Raw genomic sequence first — 18,349 nt, 5'->3', positions numbered from 1 at the left:
CTCTGTAATGGTTGGTGCACTTCCCCGGGGCTCCTGGCCCAGGAAGAGAGTGGAGGATGAAATCCAGACGGCCCCCTGCCTGTCAAGCCAGCCACAGCCACTCAGGGCTTCATCACCCCTTCAGCCCAGAGGAAAGGGCAACGGTTTTTCAGATCCACCTGTCTTGCCCCAGGCAGTATACCCTGGGACAGCTTCTGCCACGGGGCCACCTCCTAACAATGCGCAGAGTCACCCTTCAGGCCAGCAGCAGCTCTGATGGAAACCATAGGAAGTGGCTTCCACACCCTTCATTTTTCCAAGAAGGGCAAAAAGCCCCAAGTCCCTCTCTAATATCATCCCGGACTAACTGAAACAAGGCAGCCGTTTTCCCCCCAGGTGCCATCGAGCATATATGCTTGCCTGCTCTTTGGCACAGACACCAAACACTCTCAGCTCTCTATGCATCAGGCTTCATTCTTTCCAGGGCCTCAGTTATTTCCAGGGAGTGAAGTGGGGCATTCAGAGTGGCTTGTCAGGCTCTTGAGCCCCAGGGGGCCACTCGGTGCTGGGGAGAAGAAAGACACTAAATATGTCTCTGGAATATTTTAGTCACTTCAAGAAAGGTTACGGTTCCAGGGAATGTCCTCCAGCAGCTCTCAGATGGGCCCCACGCTGGGCCTCTCGTCTGGCAGGTGTCCCCAAGTGATTAGCAGAGACTAATTATGGACAGTCATCGTCCGGGGAAAACAGGACCGATTGACTGAGCACCAGGACATGCAGCCTTTTTATAATTTAAACGTTCTGTAAAACACCAGCCCCAGCTGTAAATGTCACCTCTACCTACAAAGAATGAAAAGCACTAGTGAAACTCCTAAGTATTCCTTGAATATTCTGGTGTCTAATTTAACTGCTACCTGCTTTAATATTTAAAATGAATGTTTGATGACCGTGTCCCCACTCTCAAGTCACAATAGTTCACTTTAGTCTTTTTAACCTATATTCAGCGACATAAGCTACAGTGAATTATTGTCTGCTGTTCATCCTTTGCTGCATATCCTTAGCATGAATTTTTCAACCAGCTTAAAGCATGCCCATAACAGTTTTCCTAAGCCCTGGATTTCAGCATTCTTTGCTGCCTTCTCTTTTACCTTTTCTCATCTCTTCCTTTTCTTTTTAAAGAGTAGTTATAGGGGGGGAAAAAAGTGCTTTTTTTTTCCCCACTGGAATGGCAATGGTGTCAATTGTTTTTACTCCCTTGGCTTACTAAATAGGTCAATCACCTCTAAAAGAATGAAATACCATGTAAAAAAACTGACATATAAAACAGATTTCTTCCTATGAGTATCGTATCTTAACTATAAGAGTGATTTGGGCTCAATGTATTCACATTTAGCATGAGCCTTGCTATTGAGTCACCTGAGTTCTGTCTGCTTTACATTCCTTTACTGGAAAGTCCATGCTGATGGATAGGCAACTTCTTTTCTAGTCCCTGTTTTCCATGGTAGAATTGAGAGATGGTGAGGTACAAAGGGTAATGAACTTGACTTAAAAGTCAAGAGGCCTCCTCTGCTCCTTGTTATCTCTCTACTTAATTAATCAACGATCCTGGCAAATTCACCCTTTGTGTCTTAGTCACCATTTAAGTGGAGGTTCAGTTCAATATTGACTGAGTACCTACTGTGTGTCAGGCCCAGTGCAAGGTGCTGGAAATACAAGAAGAAAAAAAAGAAGAAGAATACAATTTTGTATTTCATTACTTTAAAACACTGGAGTCTAGGCAGAAAAAAATGCAAATGAAGAGAAGCAAAATAGCTTGCAATAGACACTCTCTGGAGTGAAGAGAAAGCTGTGCCTGGAGCAGTCACTGTCTCCCTGACTGCAGGAGGGTCTCCCCTGGACTCAGACCACACCATTGGTCAGGAAGATGGCGAGAGAATGGGCAGCAAGAGCAGTGACAAAGGTCAAGGCCAGAGGTTTTAAACTGTAGGCACTTGAAGGAGGAGACACAGAGACTGTCGGTTTGGCTCGGGAAGGCTACACAGGCAGTACTCATGCACAGTGCTCATCCTGGCTCCAACGTGTCTTTCATTTCCAATAGACTCAAGCCTCTCGTCACAGGAAAATGCATTTCATTGTGCTTGACGCCATAGCCATTCCAGACTGTGGTGATGCGTCCATTCTCCTTTTTGAACGTGGAGTGTGGGTGCATTTTGATATATTCTACAACCTACTGTCTAAAACTTGTGAGGTCTGACATGTTAGGGATTCAGAATTTGGGGATTTGGAAACAGAATATGTACATATGCTTATATCGGGTGATGCCCTGCAAGGTCTGAGGCAGCCGCCGCAGTTAAGACAGGAATATTTCTGCAGAGAGATGGATGAATATTCACACTGGAAGGAGTTTTCCATCAGCACAGGTTAGATTTGGAATGAATTAGGTCAAGTAAGGTTTTTCTTTCTCAAAATGGTAATGAAGAAAGGCTCGGTTTTCTGAGGTTTTCAGTTTTCAGTGCTGCTGGTAAGGGTTTGAACCTGCAGTGGTGAAGTGCAAAGCACACACTCACATTTCCCTACAAACTAAAGTGGAGACAAATCTTATGTGGGGACTAAAGTGAAAATCACAACTCATCAGATTTAACTTTGAAAACCCTGGAGGAAATGCTGCCAGCGTGAGACTAGACCAGTGCCTCGTCAGTTCAGCTCAAGAAGAAGGAACTGGTATATTTAGTGGTCACATCTTTGAACATTAGGATCATCCCAGCCACTCGCAATGCATGCAGATGATCCACTTATGAGAAGCACAAAGCCCAGGAGACCAATGGAGCTGGATCTCTTATGCTCATTCTGGTAGAATATATTCTTTAATGGTTGGCAGAAATGACCCCTTATTGAGAAAACAAAGCAAAACCTACCCAAAACAACAACAACAAAATCTTGTGCATATTTGTGTGTGTATGGGTGTGTGTGTGTGTGTAAGGCCGTGACTATAGTTGAAAATATATATTAAATGCCCTTTGGATTTAGCATCACTGTGAGCATGTATTATGTTTACTTCCTTATTTTGAACCATTTTCTCTTGGTAGACTTTAAACTCAATGAATTTATGTTATCTGGTTCACCACCGCATTGCCAAAGCTAAGTATCATGCCAGGGTTCATTAAATATTTACATAGTAAGAGGCACTGTTGTGATGCTTAAGAGCACAGACTCTGTCACTTGGCAGTTGAGGTTTGAATCCCTGCTGTACTGCTACTAGCTGTGGAACCGTGGGCAGCCTCCCTGTGACTCAGTGTCCTCATCTGAAAAATGGGATACTTACTATATCCATGTAGATGGACTAAGTAATACTCCAACAACACACCCCCACATCCCAGTGGCTTAAAGTGACAAAGGCTTTTTTTTCCCTTGTCACATTACATGTTCATCATAGGTTGGTCAGGACTCTCTGTGTAATTCATTCCTCACTCCATGACCCAAGCTGCCTGAGCAGGCAGAGCAGGCACTACCTGGCACAATGCCAGTTGCCCTAGTGGAATGAAAAGAACATCTTTCAGGGTCAAACACTGGTCATGCAATGCTTGGCCTGAAAGTGACATAGGTCATTTCTACTTACACATTGTGCAGAACTAGCCAGAGGGATTCCAGAGAACGCAACCCTGCCATGTTCCCAGGAGGTAGAGAGGCCGAAAGATACCACCCTCCTAGGGTTATCATGGCTGTGAAAGGGCTGTGGCATAAAGCATTTGGAAGAGCATCTGGCACCTTTCTATATAAGTATTTGCTCCTGCCATTATTATAATTGAATTCATATTTTTGGAAGCCATTATAAGGTCAATGTTTGCCTAATGGTGGTTTGTCCACTGTTCTCCTTTGGATATCAGTGAGTGCCAAAGTCCCATCGAGCAGACCCTTACCCATCTTCAGTACAAACAGAGCAGCCCGCAGGACGCCCCTCCAGCTCACCTGTCTCGAGATGACTTTTGCAGCCCAACTGGATGCAGAAAAGCAAACCCAGGTGAGTGTGCCAAAGGGAAATGAACCCTAGCAACTTTCAGGTGCTGCAAGCTGTGAACATCCTAGCTCTAAATGTGTTTCATACAAAAATATTTATGCTTCAAGCTGCAGCATGCATACAGCCATCTGTATTTATAAGTTTCAGATGCCAATTTCCTCCAGCTCCGGTTCTCCTTTGTGTCATATAAACAAATCTCAACCATCGTGAGCATAACAAGCCACACTGAAGTATGCATGTGCTCATGCCTAGCAAAAGCCTCAAATCAAAATACAATCTTGCAGAAAAGGAGTGAACATCATGGCCCTCACAAGGCTGTTTTAAAAGTGTTCTTCAGGTGCCAGAACTTAGTATTTAAATAGCACAGCAGGAATGAGCATCTCAGACTCTTTGTCACTTTGATAAGAAGAAACAAATATAACCAGAAGATAACATCCTCTTACCTGTATTAAGAGCAGTACAATCCAGTACCTTCCAAGTTACCTCAGAAAGGAAAAGGGCTTAGGAGCAGTGTCTCAGACAGGTGGGAAAATAGAGGAAAGATGACTACAGAAGCAAAACCTTTAATTCCTATTCTGCTAAGGAAGTTAAAATGTATGCTTTACCAGAATTGCAAGAAACAAGCTAAATCTAGCTCATCAATATCAAGAAAAAATAATTCTGCCAAACAAGTTACACATGTTACCGCTTACCCACAGGGTCCACTGAAATGAACACTAAGCATCATTTCTGCAGCTTTATCTCCCTGATACACTCCCAGGCATCTTCTCAAAGCCAAATATTTTAGGCAATCACCATGGCCAGCCTTGCCCACAGGCAAAAACAAGTGCTAAAAAGGCTTCTTGCTTTTTTCCCTCTCAACCTAAAAATATCTCCCCACCAGTACAGCACAGCGCCCCAAATGTGCACCCTTTGGGAAAGATAACTATAATCAGACTTCGTGGTTCAGATTCATGAACTTTGAAAGTTGTCGTAAGAAGTTCCTGAGAGAGTGGTGTATAAGACAATGAGCTTTATTAAGGCAGTGAAAAAATGGAGGTAAAGAGAAGAAGACACTATGGAACTCGAAGACAAATATGTGGCAGTGAAAATGAGGAACATTTTTCCCCTAGAATCCCAGGGATCATGCCTCCTGGCTATTGTCAACTCATTTGGTATCTGATAATCTTGCTTTTTCTCCTTTAAACTGTATATATGTAATTAAATCAAAATGTAATCTGTATCCGATTATTTTATATCCTAGGACCTAGTGAATCTCCATTTCCTGTCTGATTTAATAAGTTTAATCATGTAGACATTGGCTAAGTATAAAATTCACCTTCTTGGCTAAAAATGTGATCCAAATAATTTGAACCTCATTCCACTGAACTACATATATACATCTGGTTGATTTCACCTCAATATTTAATCAAGGTTATTTTAAAACCAAATACTACATGTTAAGATGCAATGTACCAACTTTGTATTCAAAATAAATGAGAATATTTTGTAATCCATGATTCAATGACAGATTAGAATATCAAAATAGATCTGGGCACATCTCCATGAACTCTGCCCAAGCCTCAGGCTTTCCACAAAACCAGTTCTGGTCCCTGACCAGTCTTTCTTGAGCAGCACTCCTGAATGAGATTAGCTCCTTCCTTGGGTGTTTTTATTGTTGTTGTTTTAATCTACTGGGAAATATTTAATCAGGAAAGAATAAAAATCCCCATTCAAGATAAGAAAAAAGCCTTCTAATTGTTGATATTTAAGTGAATAACTGATAAAATGAGAAAACATGGAACCTTGTTTCATAGTTAATGTCAGGTATATTTCAGGGGAAATTACTTGCTCTGAGTAAATTACAATCTGTGTTATAACCTGGTTATAATCCAAGAGTAAAATTCTCAGTTTCTGTGCTATTTTCTGACTTCAAATAATCCAGTGATGACAGCACTGGATGTTCTAATCACATCTAAGTGCTTGGATTTCAAACTATTTTTAGTCCATTTTTTTTTCAATCGTTCAACTCCAAAATAATAGCATTATAAAAACTATCTTTAAATAACTTAAAATAATTCCAAGTTCTCTGGGCTATCAGAATTGCTTACAAAACTGATAAAATCCAGAAAAAAATACCATAGGTAATTATTTTCAGACAACAGAGTTTGGACTTCAGCAATTGGAAAAAACTGTTCTTGAAAGAGCAAAGTCATAAATCCTACCCTTAATTTCACACAGAGCCACATACTTGTTTTAGAAAAAAGGCCTTTCTTCCCAAAAATGTCAGCCATGTTTTATAACATAGGATAATAGTGGATATTTACAATTAGAAATCCATGTCCACAAGGGAAGGTTTGATCGTTTGACCTACTTAGACAACACACTTAAAAGGTCAGAAATTTCTGAAATGGAAGATCTCCAAACAGAATCTTTACTCTGATTTCCAAGAATATGCACACTAAATCAAGTGTGTCTCTTCAAGTGGGAAACTTCATTTTCTGGAAAATGCTTGTACACAGACAACCTCATTCCCCAATCATTTCAAATCAAGGAGTTAACCACTTTCATTCACATTCTTATAACACATAACAATTCCATCCTCTGTGGTATCAATGAGCAAGATTCAGAGGGCCAACACCAACTTGCCTTTCTTCTAACTGCTGCAGTACTTGGATGAAAGCTATTTTTAGAATATTCATCCAACTTCAGGAGAGATAGGGATGAAACAGAGCTTATGCTGTTTTGAGAAAGGTGAATTATGCTGTTGGCATAATAGGGGAAGATAATTTGATAATTCCTTTTTTTTATTACATCTTTTTCCTAGCTCAAGGGATATCGCCTGCAATCACTGTTCCTAACACCACTTGTTTTGTTAGATAGACCTGTGAGTCGCCGAGGACAAGATTTGATTCAACACAGTCTCATCTACAACCTTGTCATCAGTACCTCCAAAGTTAGCCAGTCACAGAACAGGCTTTTCTCCTCCTGCTCTGTGAGCCAAGAATAAAACTAGCTACAAGTTTCAACCACTTCAAAACGTCAATCACAAGGAAGCGATGGAAATACTTTGGGCTAATGCCACAGAGCCCACGTTTCAGGAGCAGGAAAGTCTTACCTTGCTCTCTTCTCCTTCAAACACTGACTGGTGAACGTTGCATGCAAACAACGAGTTGGGGAGGTCATTGAAATCGGTGATGGCTTTGAAGGCTTCCTCCGCGAAGCACTGAGTTACAGCCCAATCCCTGTCTATGCAGCAGAGCAAGAAAAGTCCTCCATCTTCTGCGATGTGCCCTTGCTGCCCCGGGTTCCTCATTCCAATGAAGTAAGATTCTCCCCTCATACCTAAGGATGCAAAGCCAAACACATGTCAGAGTAGAATTTGATGATTTCTTAAAACTTGGTGTTCAGGTTACGGCACTGGAGTGTCTGGGGCAGAGCAAGGGAGAATGATCAGGAGGAGAATCAAGGACTATTGGAAGTTTGAAGACCCAACAAGTTCATGTTATCCCCTTGGTCTCTGAGTCACAATTTCCCATACAGCTCTGCTTCTGGGCAAGAACCAGTCAGTGCTATGGGATAAAAAAAATAAAAAAAAATCTAAGAACAATCCACTCAACTAGGATAGGAGTTGGAGGCCAGGGGCTCTAGCCTAGGTGCTAGTGTTTACTAGATGTGGGACCTGGGAAAGTTACATAGTTATCTGAGCCTTTGCTTCATTATGAGAGTCAAATGGACTCAAACAGAAATACATGTAAGAAAGAGCTTTGATACGTTTGTTACATGATGAATTATACACCACCACCACCAATGCCTAGACTTTACTGAGTTCCTGGAACTGTTCTATGATTTACATGCATTAAATAACCCATCTAACCTTCATAATAGTCTATGACAGTGGTCGGCAAACTCATTAGTCAACAGAGCCAAATATCACAGTACAACGATTGAAATGTCTTTTGAGAGCCAAATTTTTTAAACTTAAACTATATAGGTAGGTACATTGTTATTAACTTAATTAGGGTACTCCTAAGCTGGCCTAAGAGCCACACTCAAGGGGCCAAAGAGCTGCATGTGGCTCTCGAGCCGCAGTTTGCCGACCGCGGGTCTATGAGATGGGTTCCAATATTATCTCCAGTTGGGAAAACTTGGGAACAAAGCAAGGTAAGAAACGTTTACAAGGTCAATGGCAAGACTTGGATTCAAACCCAGGGAGTTTGGAACCGGAGCTCACTTTTCTATAACTTAGAAACCAAGCAGATCAAAATTAGTGCACATCTATATTTAAGGCAGTGCAATCTACTTCATTTCCACCTGAATCCTGATTACGGTTACTCTAATAATTAACAGTTTACCCACTATGAGGACTCACACACACATCTTCTGCATGGGATGCTTACTCTAAGTAATTTGTGAACCTTGGATCTTGAAAAATCAATTACTATTTTGGTTAATCACCCCCATCAGGAAGCTTTCTAGTATTAATCTCATCTGTGTTCTAGAATTTTATTTCCTCACTCCTTACATTAAAAATTCTACCCAACTGCAACCAGTTGGAAAGTTTTTTCCATTTTTTGATACTAGTATATAATTCAGTACATTTTATCCATCTCCCCAAATACTTTAAGGACAGTCCCTACTCTTTTCTTTTTTGGGGACTATCATAATATTATGTTCAAACGTCAATATTGAGACGCCCAGAAGGCCATACAACCTGCCCATGGGTATGCAGATAAAACTGACAGGCAGTTATGATGTGGCTCCGGGATCATCTTCAATAAACTCCTTTTCCCTAACCCCAGCATTGCACAGCCTCAGAGTCAAGAACAGAAAGGTGCTACCAGGAGATGTCACTCAGCCCTCGTGACGTTTAAACACAAACAAAAATAAGTTTCTGCTTATATTTCTCTTGAACTCTGGTGATGAGGTTATGTTTTTTGTTTTTCTTTTTCCTGGAAACAAAACCCAAGTGGGACCCTGATAAGCAGTATTTGATGACAATATAAATAATGCATTATATATAAAATCTTGGGCCTGCTTGGGACAGAGTCAAAAGTTGGAAGAATTTGAAGTAGTAACTCTAAAACCAGGTCACTGTAATTATGGTCAATAAAAATCTTATTCTATATAAAATATAATAAAATCATTCCCGTATTCTAAAGTTCTTAAAACTCTAATTAATGCAACATTTTATGTATGGGAATCAATAAAATATTTATTCTGAATAAAAATATGGTACACATTTTAAGCTTTGTTTTGTTCTACAGTTAATCCAAAATATATGAATATTTTTAACTAGAAGGAAAAACTTCAATGAAATACTTACATGTATTTATTTTTCTTCATATTCAATTATACTGTTCCTTCAGATATTTTAGTATAATATACATAATGGCCATCATTTATTATTAGAGTATAATTATTTTAAAAGTAAAATAACTAAGAGCATTAAAATAGTATTATTTTTGATAAATGGATTATAGAAAATTTTTTAGATAATGAAGTCATAATCATCTAGTGGCATGAAACGTAGCTATTAAGTATCAATTCTGATTTTACTTTTAATACTGTCCCTCTTATTTATAAATTTTTAAATTAATCAAAATGGGTCCCAGAATGTTATTAAACAGGTCTGAGAATGTTGCAATTATTCTTTTTGAAAAAGAATTAAAATCTATTGCTGAACAAATTAACTAAATAGATCAAATAATAAGCCTCACTCAGGACTCATTTTAATCTACTCAAATGGTCTTAACTTCTGTTCTAAATTGTAACAATAAGATTATCTTCCTGAGACTTTATTTTAAGCTAATTACTTTCAGTAAAGATTTAAAAGGTGAATGCATTTTGGCAAACAACCTATTCTACTTCTATGGAGAAGTATTTGAGAAGTCAGAGCTTTAAACAAAGAAATTTTAAGTTCCATTACTGACTCACCTCATATTTTAGAAAAGTCAACTGATTGTCCTATGACTCAGTTTATTCCTATAAAACAGAGTAGGAAGAGGCGGAGGAGTGAACTAGGATTGAAAGAAGTAATCAAAATCAGCATTAACCACTACATAAAAGGATATGCAACATGAAATCCAATAAAGAGACACCATTATGATAATCTCAGAGCAAGACTATTATTCTTTGGTATGATCACTAACTTTTAGTAAAGCCAAATATACAGAAAGAAAGGGAAATTCTGAAGATTAAAAGAACTTCCTAATAAAGAAAGGCAAAGGTCCTACAATCCAAAACTAGTTTATCTTTCTAAATTAATTTTAAAACTCTTAAATATTGTGAAATATCTTTTGAAGCAACAATTGCCTCATATTACAAGAACTACATGTGTTGTCCTTATTTCTAAATCTGAGGTTGGTTATCCAAGAGAAACGAGCTGCCTTCAGTTCAAGGGGCAACTCTTCGGAGAAATCTCCCAACCTCTCCCATGGCCCATGCAGGTGGCATCCTTGCTTTGTCCCTCAGTGACCTGCACAGCCTTCTCTCACAGAAGTGCCCTCACTGTGACAACTGTTTTACTGGTCTATGTCTCAAACCAGATGGATATTGATGGGTATTTCCTTAGAGCAGAGACTGGACTGTCTTCATCAGCATGTACATTATACTTCATGTTCAGCCTGGTTCTTATAGAAAGCCCTCAAAATGATGTTTGACTGAATTAATGAATTATGTAAAAAGGAGTCACTTTCAGGAAATAACAGACCATCGAATGAGTTATAATGGCTGATTTAAAATATGAACACTAATAATATACTATTTATTTCAAATTTATACATGAATAATGAAAAGCACCCAATCATTTCAATTCAAGGTTTGGTTTATGTAATTTTATAAATCAAAGATAGCAAGAATTACTCAAAAGATTCCTCTGGTTAAAATTTTTAAAAATCTCTACAGTATAATTAAAATAACATTTATGGTTTTTGATTATATGAGTTCACTAAGGAGAAAAAACTGAAAAAAATCAGAATGGTATACAAAAGGAAAATAAAATTACACCTTAACCCTACTATACAGAGAAAACTATGCTAATATTTTGGTATATTTCGTTTCGGTGCCTTTCTCACCTGTGTAATTTTTTAAATAAAATTGAGATTTTGCCATTTAGTATTCTGATTATATCAGAAAACATTGATATAATCAAGAGCAGCTCCCTCTATCATTATATATTCTTTGAAACATTCATTTTAATAGCCACATAGGAACCCAGTGCCATAGTTATTTCACCATTCTTCTGTTCGACTTTTGGAAAGCATACATTTCCATCATCACATGCATAAGGAAAAGGAAAACCACTGCCCACTTTAAAAGCCTCCCCTGGGAGAACCTCAAAAATGTCTTTCTATGCCAAGAAGAGACATCTTTATGAAATACTGGAGAGAGCCCTGGGGGTGTACTTGGGTTCTAGTCATTGTGTAAACGGGTACCTCCTGGCTGTGGGTTTCTTGTCAGCAAAATGGAGAAACACTGGGGCCTTGTCTACTGTGACCATCAAATTAAATGAAGCAAGTGAACGTCTTCTGTAGCCTCCAAGGTAATATTTGAATGAGAGTTATTTATTACCATGTGTAGGCTTGTCAAGAGCAAGTCAGTAGTGGAGGAACCTGCCACTACAGAGGGGCTGCCACCTACTTCTGGCAAGTGTGTAACCAAGCTTCAAACTTCCAGCAAATGTCCATGAGGGTTAGAACCATATCATTAAAATGAGGAACGAGTAGAGATGCCCCTTGAATATTTTATATGAACCTAGCTGGAGATTCCATTAGAAGGGAAAGATATTCCTAAGGGGAAAAAAAAAGTAATTAACATAAAAGAAACAAAACAACCCTGCCTCTCTCCAAGACACCACCAACAGAATAGTTCATTTAAATGTAACAAAGTTAGTGGCATTGAAAATATAAATGTCTGAATTTGACCCACTTAATTGGAGAAGGAAAGCTGAAGAGAGGAAGATTTTTTTCTTTTTTAAAATTTTATTTATTGAGAGAGGGAGAGAGAGAGAGAGAGAGAGAGAGAGAGAGAGAGAGAGAGAGAGTAAGAGAGAGATTTGTTGTCCCGCTTACTGATGCACTCATTGGTTGATTCTTGTACGTGCCCTGACGGGGGGATAGAACCCACAACCTTGGCATATTGGGATGATGCGCTAACCCAATTGAGCTACCTGGCCAGGGCAAGATTTTCAACTATTTCATTACTTTTCTATAATGTGAAAATTATTTCATCCAAGATCCTCAGATAACCTAAAAGCACTTATTCATGGAACATTAATGAAACACTAACATTGAGACAGTATGTTTCCTACTGTTAAGATTAGCCACCTGAAACTTAAAAATGCCTGTTCAGTGTCAAAGAAATAGTGATTAAATAAATGGTTGTTGTGTAAATAGTAAATAAATGTTCTCTCCCCCAATAAACTTGGATGATCTAGATATTACTGGGTTTCTACACAAGGAATTAATCTTTCCAAAACTCCCTACTTCCATTCCTAACATTTATATGGTACAATTAAACCCCAGGAAGGGACCTCAAAGAGACATCTGATTCTGTTGGGTATCAATATTGTCCCAGTGTTGACAATATGCATGAGTTTTAGAACCCTAAGACATTAGACCTGTCTAGGAATAGGGTAGAACTCCTGAGAGTGGGGAGCTGTGCATTGGCTCATAGGAGTTCTGGTCTAGAAAGTCTTAAACTGAATATAAAAGGGGGGATTGCAAATTAAGCCCAGGAGAATGGCAAAGAGCCATGACAAGAAAAATAAAATTGTAAACATCCATGGAGATGCTCATCCTAGCTTTACTATCAAGTAAAATCGCCCCATTAATAGTGAGATGTGTGATCTATAAAAAAGGCTATTGCCACATTGGAAGGAGTGGGGTGGTGATAATCTCATCTTGAGTTTCCTCATAGGTAGAAAACATTAAGGCCAATTCTGAGTACACCCCGCTACAGGAAAACTGGCATTCTTTCTAAGGGGACTATCCAATCTTACTGAGAGGCCAAGGGTCATGTCATCTAAGAAACAGGTGCATGGGAAGACACAGCAGAGGGAAGTATAGGAAAGAAGTCTTGAGCGAAATCACAGTTGCTTTCCAATTCTGGAGGAGGAAATGAAATTTTTGAGTATGGCGCTTAGGGAGTAGAAGTCTAACCAGAGAGAAAGAATTCAATTTAATAAAAGGAGCGATGGATCTTTTAAAAATTAAGGTTAAAGTAGAAATGTCTGGCCTCATGTCAAAGTGAGTAACTTGCATAGGTGCTCCATGGAGCAAGGAACAACTTTGTCTGGCAGAATGTCACAGAGGGAATCCAAGGACCAGGGAGAGGGGTGGTTGGCATTTCCTTTAGGTGTCTTTTCACCTTGAGATTTTTATCTTTCCAGCACTGAAAGAAGATACACCAGAAAAGAGACCTCTGTTTATCTCTGGGCTTGAAGATCCTCAAGAAAGGAGAACATACAACCTTTAACAAAAGCTTTCTCCAGTGTTGAAACCTTTAAATTGATGCTCATAACAAACCTGCCTATATTTTTCATCTTCCAGGTTCTTCAAACTAGAAAGTGAGAATTTTTTAAAATAGGAAATAATGATCCACAAAGGGAGAAAAATGAGCAAAACATACAAAAAGCAACTTAAGTTTGGGTTTATTTTTCCTTAGACAAAAGAATGCTAAAGATTCAATTCATCTGCTTTTAAAAGTAAGAACAGGAACCTAAAACTTCTGCAACAAGGACAACCAAACAGGAACAAATATGCCTTGAATCCATGTTAAGGCCAGCCGGGAGAATAAATAAGGAAATAGGATAAATGGAAATGATTAATGAATAATTCATTCTGACTTTAAGTTCAATTTTAATTGGAAAACAAGTAAATGGATTATGAGAGATTAGTTAGTGTGGAGGAACTGAAAGACTGCAGTGTCAGCTTGAATATTAATGTAAAAATAAGAATGCAATGTTCTATTAATTAGCAGTAGAGAAGATATCGCTATAGCTATTTTTAGGTTGAATATAAAGTTAAATTAATCAAGTTGCAAGTTTTAAACAAGTTAAACTTCTGCTGTGTTTAAAATTTATCTCTAAAATTAATTGATTCTTTCATGATACCTGGGACAAAGTAAGCTTATTAGGAGAAAAATCGTATATGAATAACAATACTCTTTACCATTAAATCATATCATCAGCTTTCATTTTTGGTCTGGCTTTTGGGTGAGGTCCTTTTGACATCTTTTGGTATTTTAATATGTAGACCCTCTTAGGAGTAAAGCCAGGCCTTATATTCACTTTTGTCCTGCTTACAGAGAAATTGAAGTATAATATTAGTAACCAAAAACCATCGCAACCATCCTGAGATACAAAAGAGAGTCATGATATTCTTAGGTTGTGCTCCATAGAAATCCATTAGAGTTCTTGCTGAAATATAATGGAACCTATTTAATTCAACTGCAGAATTTTCACAACATGCTCTTCTTGATACCATATGGGATCAGTTTTGAAAGAGAACCAAGCGGTTTTCAACGCATGGATTTCAAAGGAAATTATCCATATTCCTCATCCACTGCTCCCTTCAGGACACCTCTGGAGCCACTGCTCCACCTTAAGCTCCCCTAGGACAATATTTCAGTTACCGTATTTTTCCGTGTATAAGACACTATTCTTTTCTAAAATCCTTAGACTGAAAATCGAGGGGCATCTTATGCACAGAAGTCAGGCGGGGAGGGAGCCGGAGGGAGCCACGTGGGTGTATAGCTGCCCATACCTTGTCAAACAGGCTTTCTCCAATCACAAGCCTTATTGTTACTGACATCAGCTGGTGCTGTAATTGGAGGTGGAGGTGGAGAGTGCACAGATGCAACAGGGACTGGATCATTCTGAGTCCACAAAGATGTCAAAAAATAAAAAGATATATACTGGTAAGCAATTACCTTACTCTGCAAAATTCAAACTGAATGTAATCAGCTATGCAAAAGAGCATGAAAATAGAGCTGCAGAGAGACAATTTGGACCTCCTCCCACTGAGTGTATGATCAGACAGTGGAGAAAACAGGAAGAACAACTCATTAAGGTGCCAAAAAAGAAGAAGACCTTAAGAGAAAAACCAGAAAAATGGGCAAACTTGGAGCAGAGGTTTAAGACTTGGATTATGGAGCAAAACCAGAGTGGCTATGTGTGTCAACCAAGCTTATTCAATGTCAGGCAAGAATTTTTGCAAGCAAAATGAACATTGTTGATTTTACAGGAAAGGCAAAATGATGCTTTAGTTTCATGAGGAAAGAAGGGTTGGCCATGAGAACAAGAACAAAGTTAGCTCAGAAAATGCCACCAGTTTATGAGGATGATCTCACATATATAGACAGTGACTCAGAAGATAGCAGTGACACAATAGAAGTTGAAGAAATTGTTATGTCTGGAACTAATAGTGATGAAGAAGAGAGCAGTGATGCAACAGAGGCTGAATAAAGTGATATGCTGCATAATATCATAGCACTGGTATGTAAACATTACCTGAAATAATTACTAAATAAAAATGTGTTCTGTTTTATGTTTAAAATATTGATTTCTTAATTTTTGGTTGGAAAAGTGGGCAGGGGAGCATCTTATACACGGAAAAATATGCTAATAAATTCCCCAAGAAAGCAGTTTTTTATAAGGTTTTATAAAGTTGGGGGAGGGGAAAGCAAGTTGTTTCTGTCATCTCCTTTTGCACTGGGTTCTACAGCTGCGATGGGACTGCAAATTCGCCCAAGGTGTAATGTCTTTACCCCTGAGGGGTTTAATGCCTATGTTCTCCCAGAAGGATTTATAACTCCTGTATATTCTTCCACTGGACAAAATAAAAAGGAAAGGAAGACCCTCAAATTTATCCAGGGTCAGGCAAGACAAAGTGGACATTTGTATTCCATTCCCACAAACCTAACTGACATCTTCAAGAAAATGTGATTCAAACACGTTGCTTCACAAGAAGCGAGTGAGAAAGAGGAAATATCATCTATCTATATATATATAAAAGCCTAATATGCAAATTGTTCTCTCAGGAGTTCAACAGGGAGACCGGGACTTCGATTGCTCGCTATGACATGCGTTGACCACCAGGGGGTGGCACAGAACAAAGGAAGGCCCCAGCCGGCAGCCGAAAGGCCCCAATTGGCCCTGATCACTGGCCAGGCCTAGGGACCCTACCCATGCACAAATTTTGTGCACTGCGCCTCTAGTCTTTTATGAAGGATATGCATGTGAGGAAGTTGTTCTTAAAGATAGAAAAATCTTTCTACAAAGAATAACTTACAATGAAACATAAGTTCATTATATGAAATGAGCAAAAGCTTTGGTCATTGTATTAGTCAAGGTCCAGTAGGAAACAGACAGCGTGCTCAAACACAACTAATTAAGAGAGCTTAAAAAGAGACTGTTTACAAAGGTGTGCTGAGGCTATGGAAACTCACAAAAAAATAGTGCAAAATCCTGGGCTGGCACTACCCCTAGGCCTAAAGAGGTGAGAGGAAGGGAGGTGTTTCCAGAGCAGGGAGACATGGAGGATTGAGCAGGGAAGCAGTTTGCTGACCAAAACTGTGCCTTTTGGAGGTAATGATTATTTTAAGATGGTTATTTTCAAGAAACGGGACTCAGAAAAAATCTTTGACCTTCTCCCTAACTGCCTAAAAGAATTTGGATAGTGGACCTGCCCCAGGAAGAGAGAGCTATCATCACAGGTTACGGGAGTTTTATATGAACTAGTGTGTGATAGACAAGGAGGAACCTAGCAAGGCTCCTTGGATCAAATCCTGTGTCCCATTGCTAAAGATGTCTCAGCCAACATGTGCTTAACAACATTTGCTTTTCCATCTCCATGTGAATTGCCTTCCTACCCTTTGAAGTCCAAACCACAACTTCTCTTTAAAAAAAAAAAAAAAATATATATATATATATATATATACACACACACATATATATATTATTGATTTCAGAGAGGAAAAGAGAGGGAGAGAGAAACAGAAAAATCAATGAGAGAGAATCTTTGATTGGTTGCCTCCTGCACACCCCACACTGGGGATCGAGCCTACAACCGGGCATATGCACTAAGCAGGAATCGAACTGTGACCTCCTGGTTCATAGGTTCATGCTCAACCACTGAGCCATGCCGGCTGGGCAAAACCACAACTTCTTAGGTCACCATGTCATGTAAGCCCCAACTGCCGAATTTATTCTAAGGTCCCATATTCTTATGGATCCCCGTGTGTGCATATGTAATAAATTTGGTTTGTTTCCTCTGTTTATCTGTCTCATGTCCATTTGATTAACAGACCAGCCAGAAGAACTTGGAAGTGCAGAAGGAAAATTACTTTTCCTCCCCACAGCTTGACGAGAGGGTTCCCTGACAGACCTTTGGTTGAGGGATATAGCCAATCCACAGTGGCACCACAAAGAGGGTGCCAGAGGAATAAATATCTTTCTCTCTCTCTAATCTGCTGGCACCTTCCATCAGCCAAACAAGAGGGCAAGGGAGCTGCAATGTGGAATCCATGGGTCAGCTTCTGGGGCATAGCACAGAACAGAAAAGGCTGAGAGAGTTTTGCTGGTATCGACTAGAAACATCACTAACAGTCTAGAAATTTCATATTAATTTCAATGGAACTTGATTTTAAAATTTAAACCATTTGTAAGTTCACAGCTCAACTAGAGCCTATGTAATGTGGCCACAGATTCACCATTTCCGACTGTGTTTTTCTTTTTCTTTTTTCCCCCTAAGAACAAAAAGAGTGGAAGGGGAAGGAGAGGTTCTGTGTGGTGCCCTCTGCCTGCACCATTTGGAGCATGTATTCTTGAGCCCAATATGGAGGCAGAAGACCATCCTTTCATTTGTTGCTGTAAGAAGCTTAAAGAAAGTCCCATGCCTCTGGATGAGACAAGTAATTATATGCAAAACAACTTTTCACAGGAGAATGACACTTCACAAGTGAACAGCAAAGCAGGCGAAGGTTGCTATGGTAGCCAAAGTAAGATTCATCCTGTCATGTTTCACCTTCGGCTTTCAGATGGTACACAGAGTGCATCAGGAGAAATAGAGTGAAAAGGGAAAAGAGCAGGGAGTGAGACATGCAGCACCTTTGAGGAAAATCCAGCCAAGAAAATTCAATTTCTTTCTAGTAAGAAGAAAAGCCAGACTAGAAGGCTGTCTGGAGGGTCAGGGGTGGGGTGGATAGATGGTCAGAATCATCAGAAGGCCAAGGAGGCAGGTTTCACTTCCCCGGATAAAACTAGCAGATAATATTGGCTTCATTGTAACGGTTTTTAATGCAAGAGAAAAAAGGAAGGAGGAAGAGAGAGAGAGAAATCTCAATGCCCAGCACACAGTATGCTACTTTTGCCCC

The 18,349-nt window shown here is 39.3% G+C and overlaps 1 protein-coding gene across 2 annotated transcripts in view; it reads right to left on the bottom strand.

Annotated features, from left to right (window-relative positions):
- RCAN2 (regulator of calcineurin 2) overlaps window positions 1-18,349 on the bottom strand; it is a 245,860-nt gene that overhangs the window by 199,713 nt on the left and 27,798 nt on the right. For both annotated transcript variants that reach the window (XM_079781480.1, XM_079781481.1), the window contains exon 2: window positions 7,092-7,318. In XM_079781480.1, coding sequence (XP_079637606.1) covers window positions 7,092-7,316 — 225 coding nt within the window. In that variant the 5' untranslated portion in view covers window positions 7,317-7,318. The remainder of the gene's footprint in view (window positions 1-7,091; window positions 7,319-18,349) is intronic.

Source organism: Cnephaeus nilssonii, assembly GCF_951640355.1.
Source record: "Cnephaeus nilssonii genome assembly, chromosome: 9".
Taxonomy (NCBI): domain Eukaryota; kingdom Metazoa; phylum Chordata; class Mammalia; order Chiroptera; family Vespertilionidae; genus Cnephaeus; species Cnephaeus nilssonii.
Note: the sequence above shows the minus strand (reverse complement) of the source record. Positions and strands in the feature narration are given on the sequence as shown.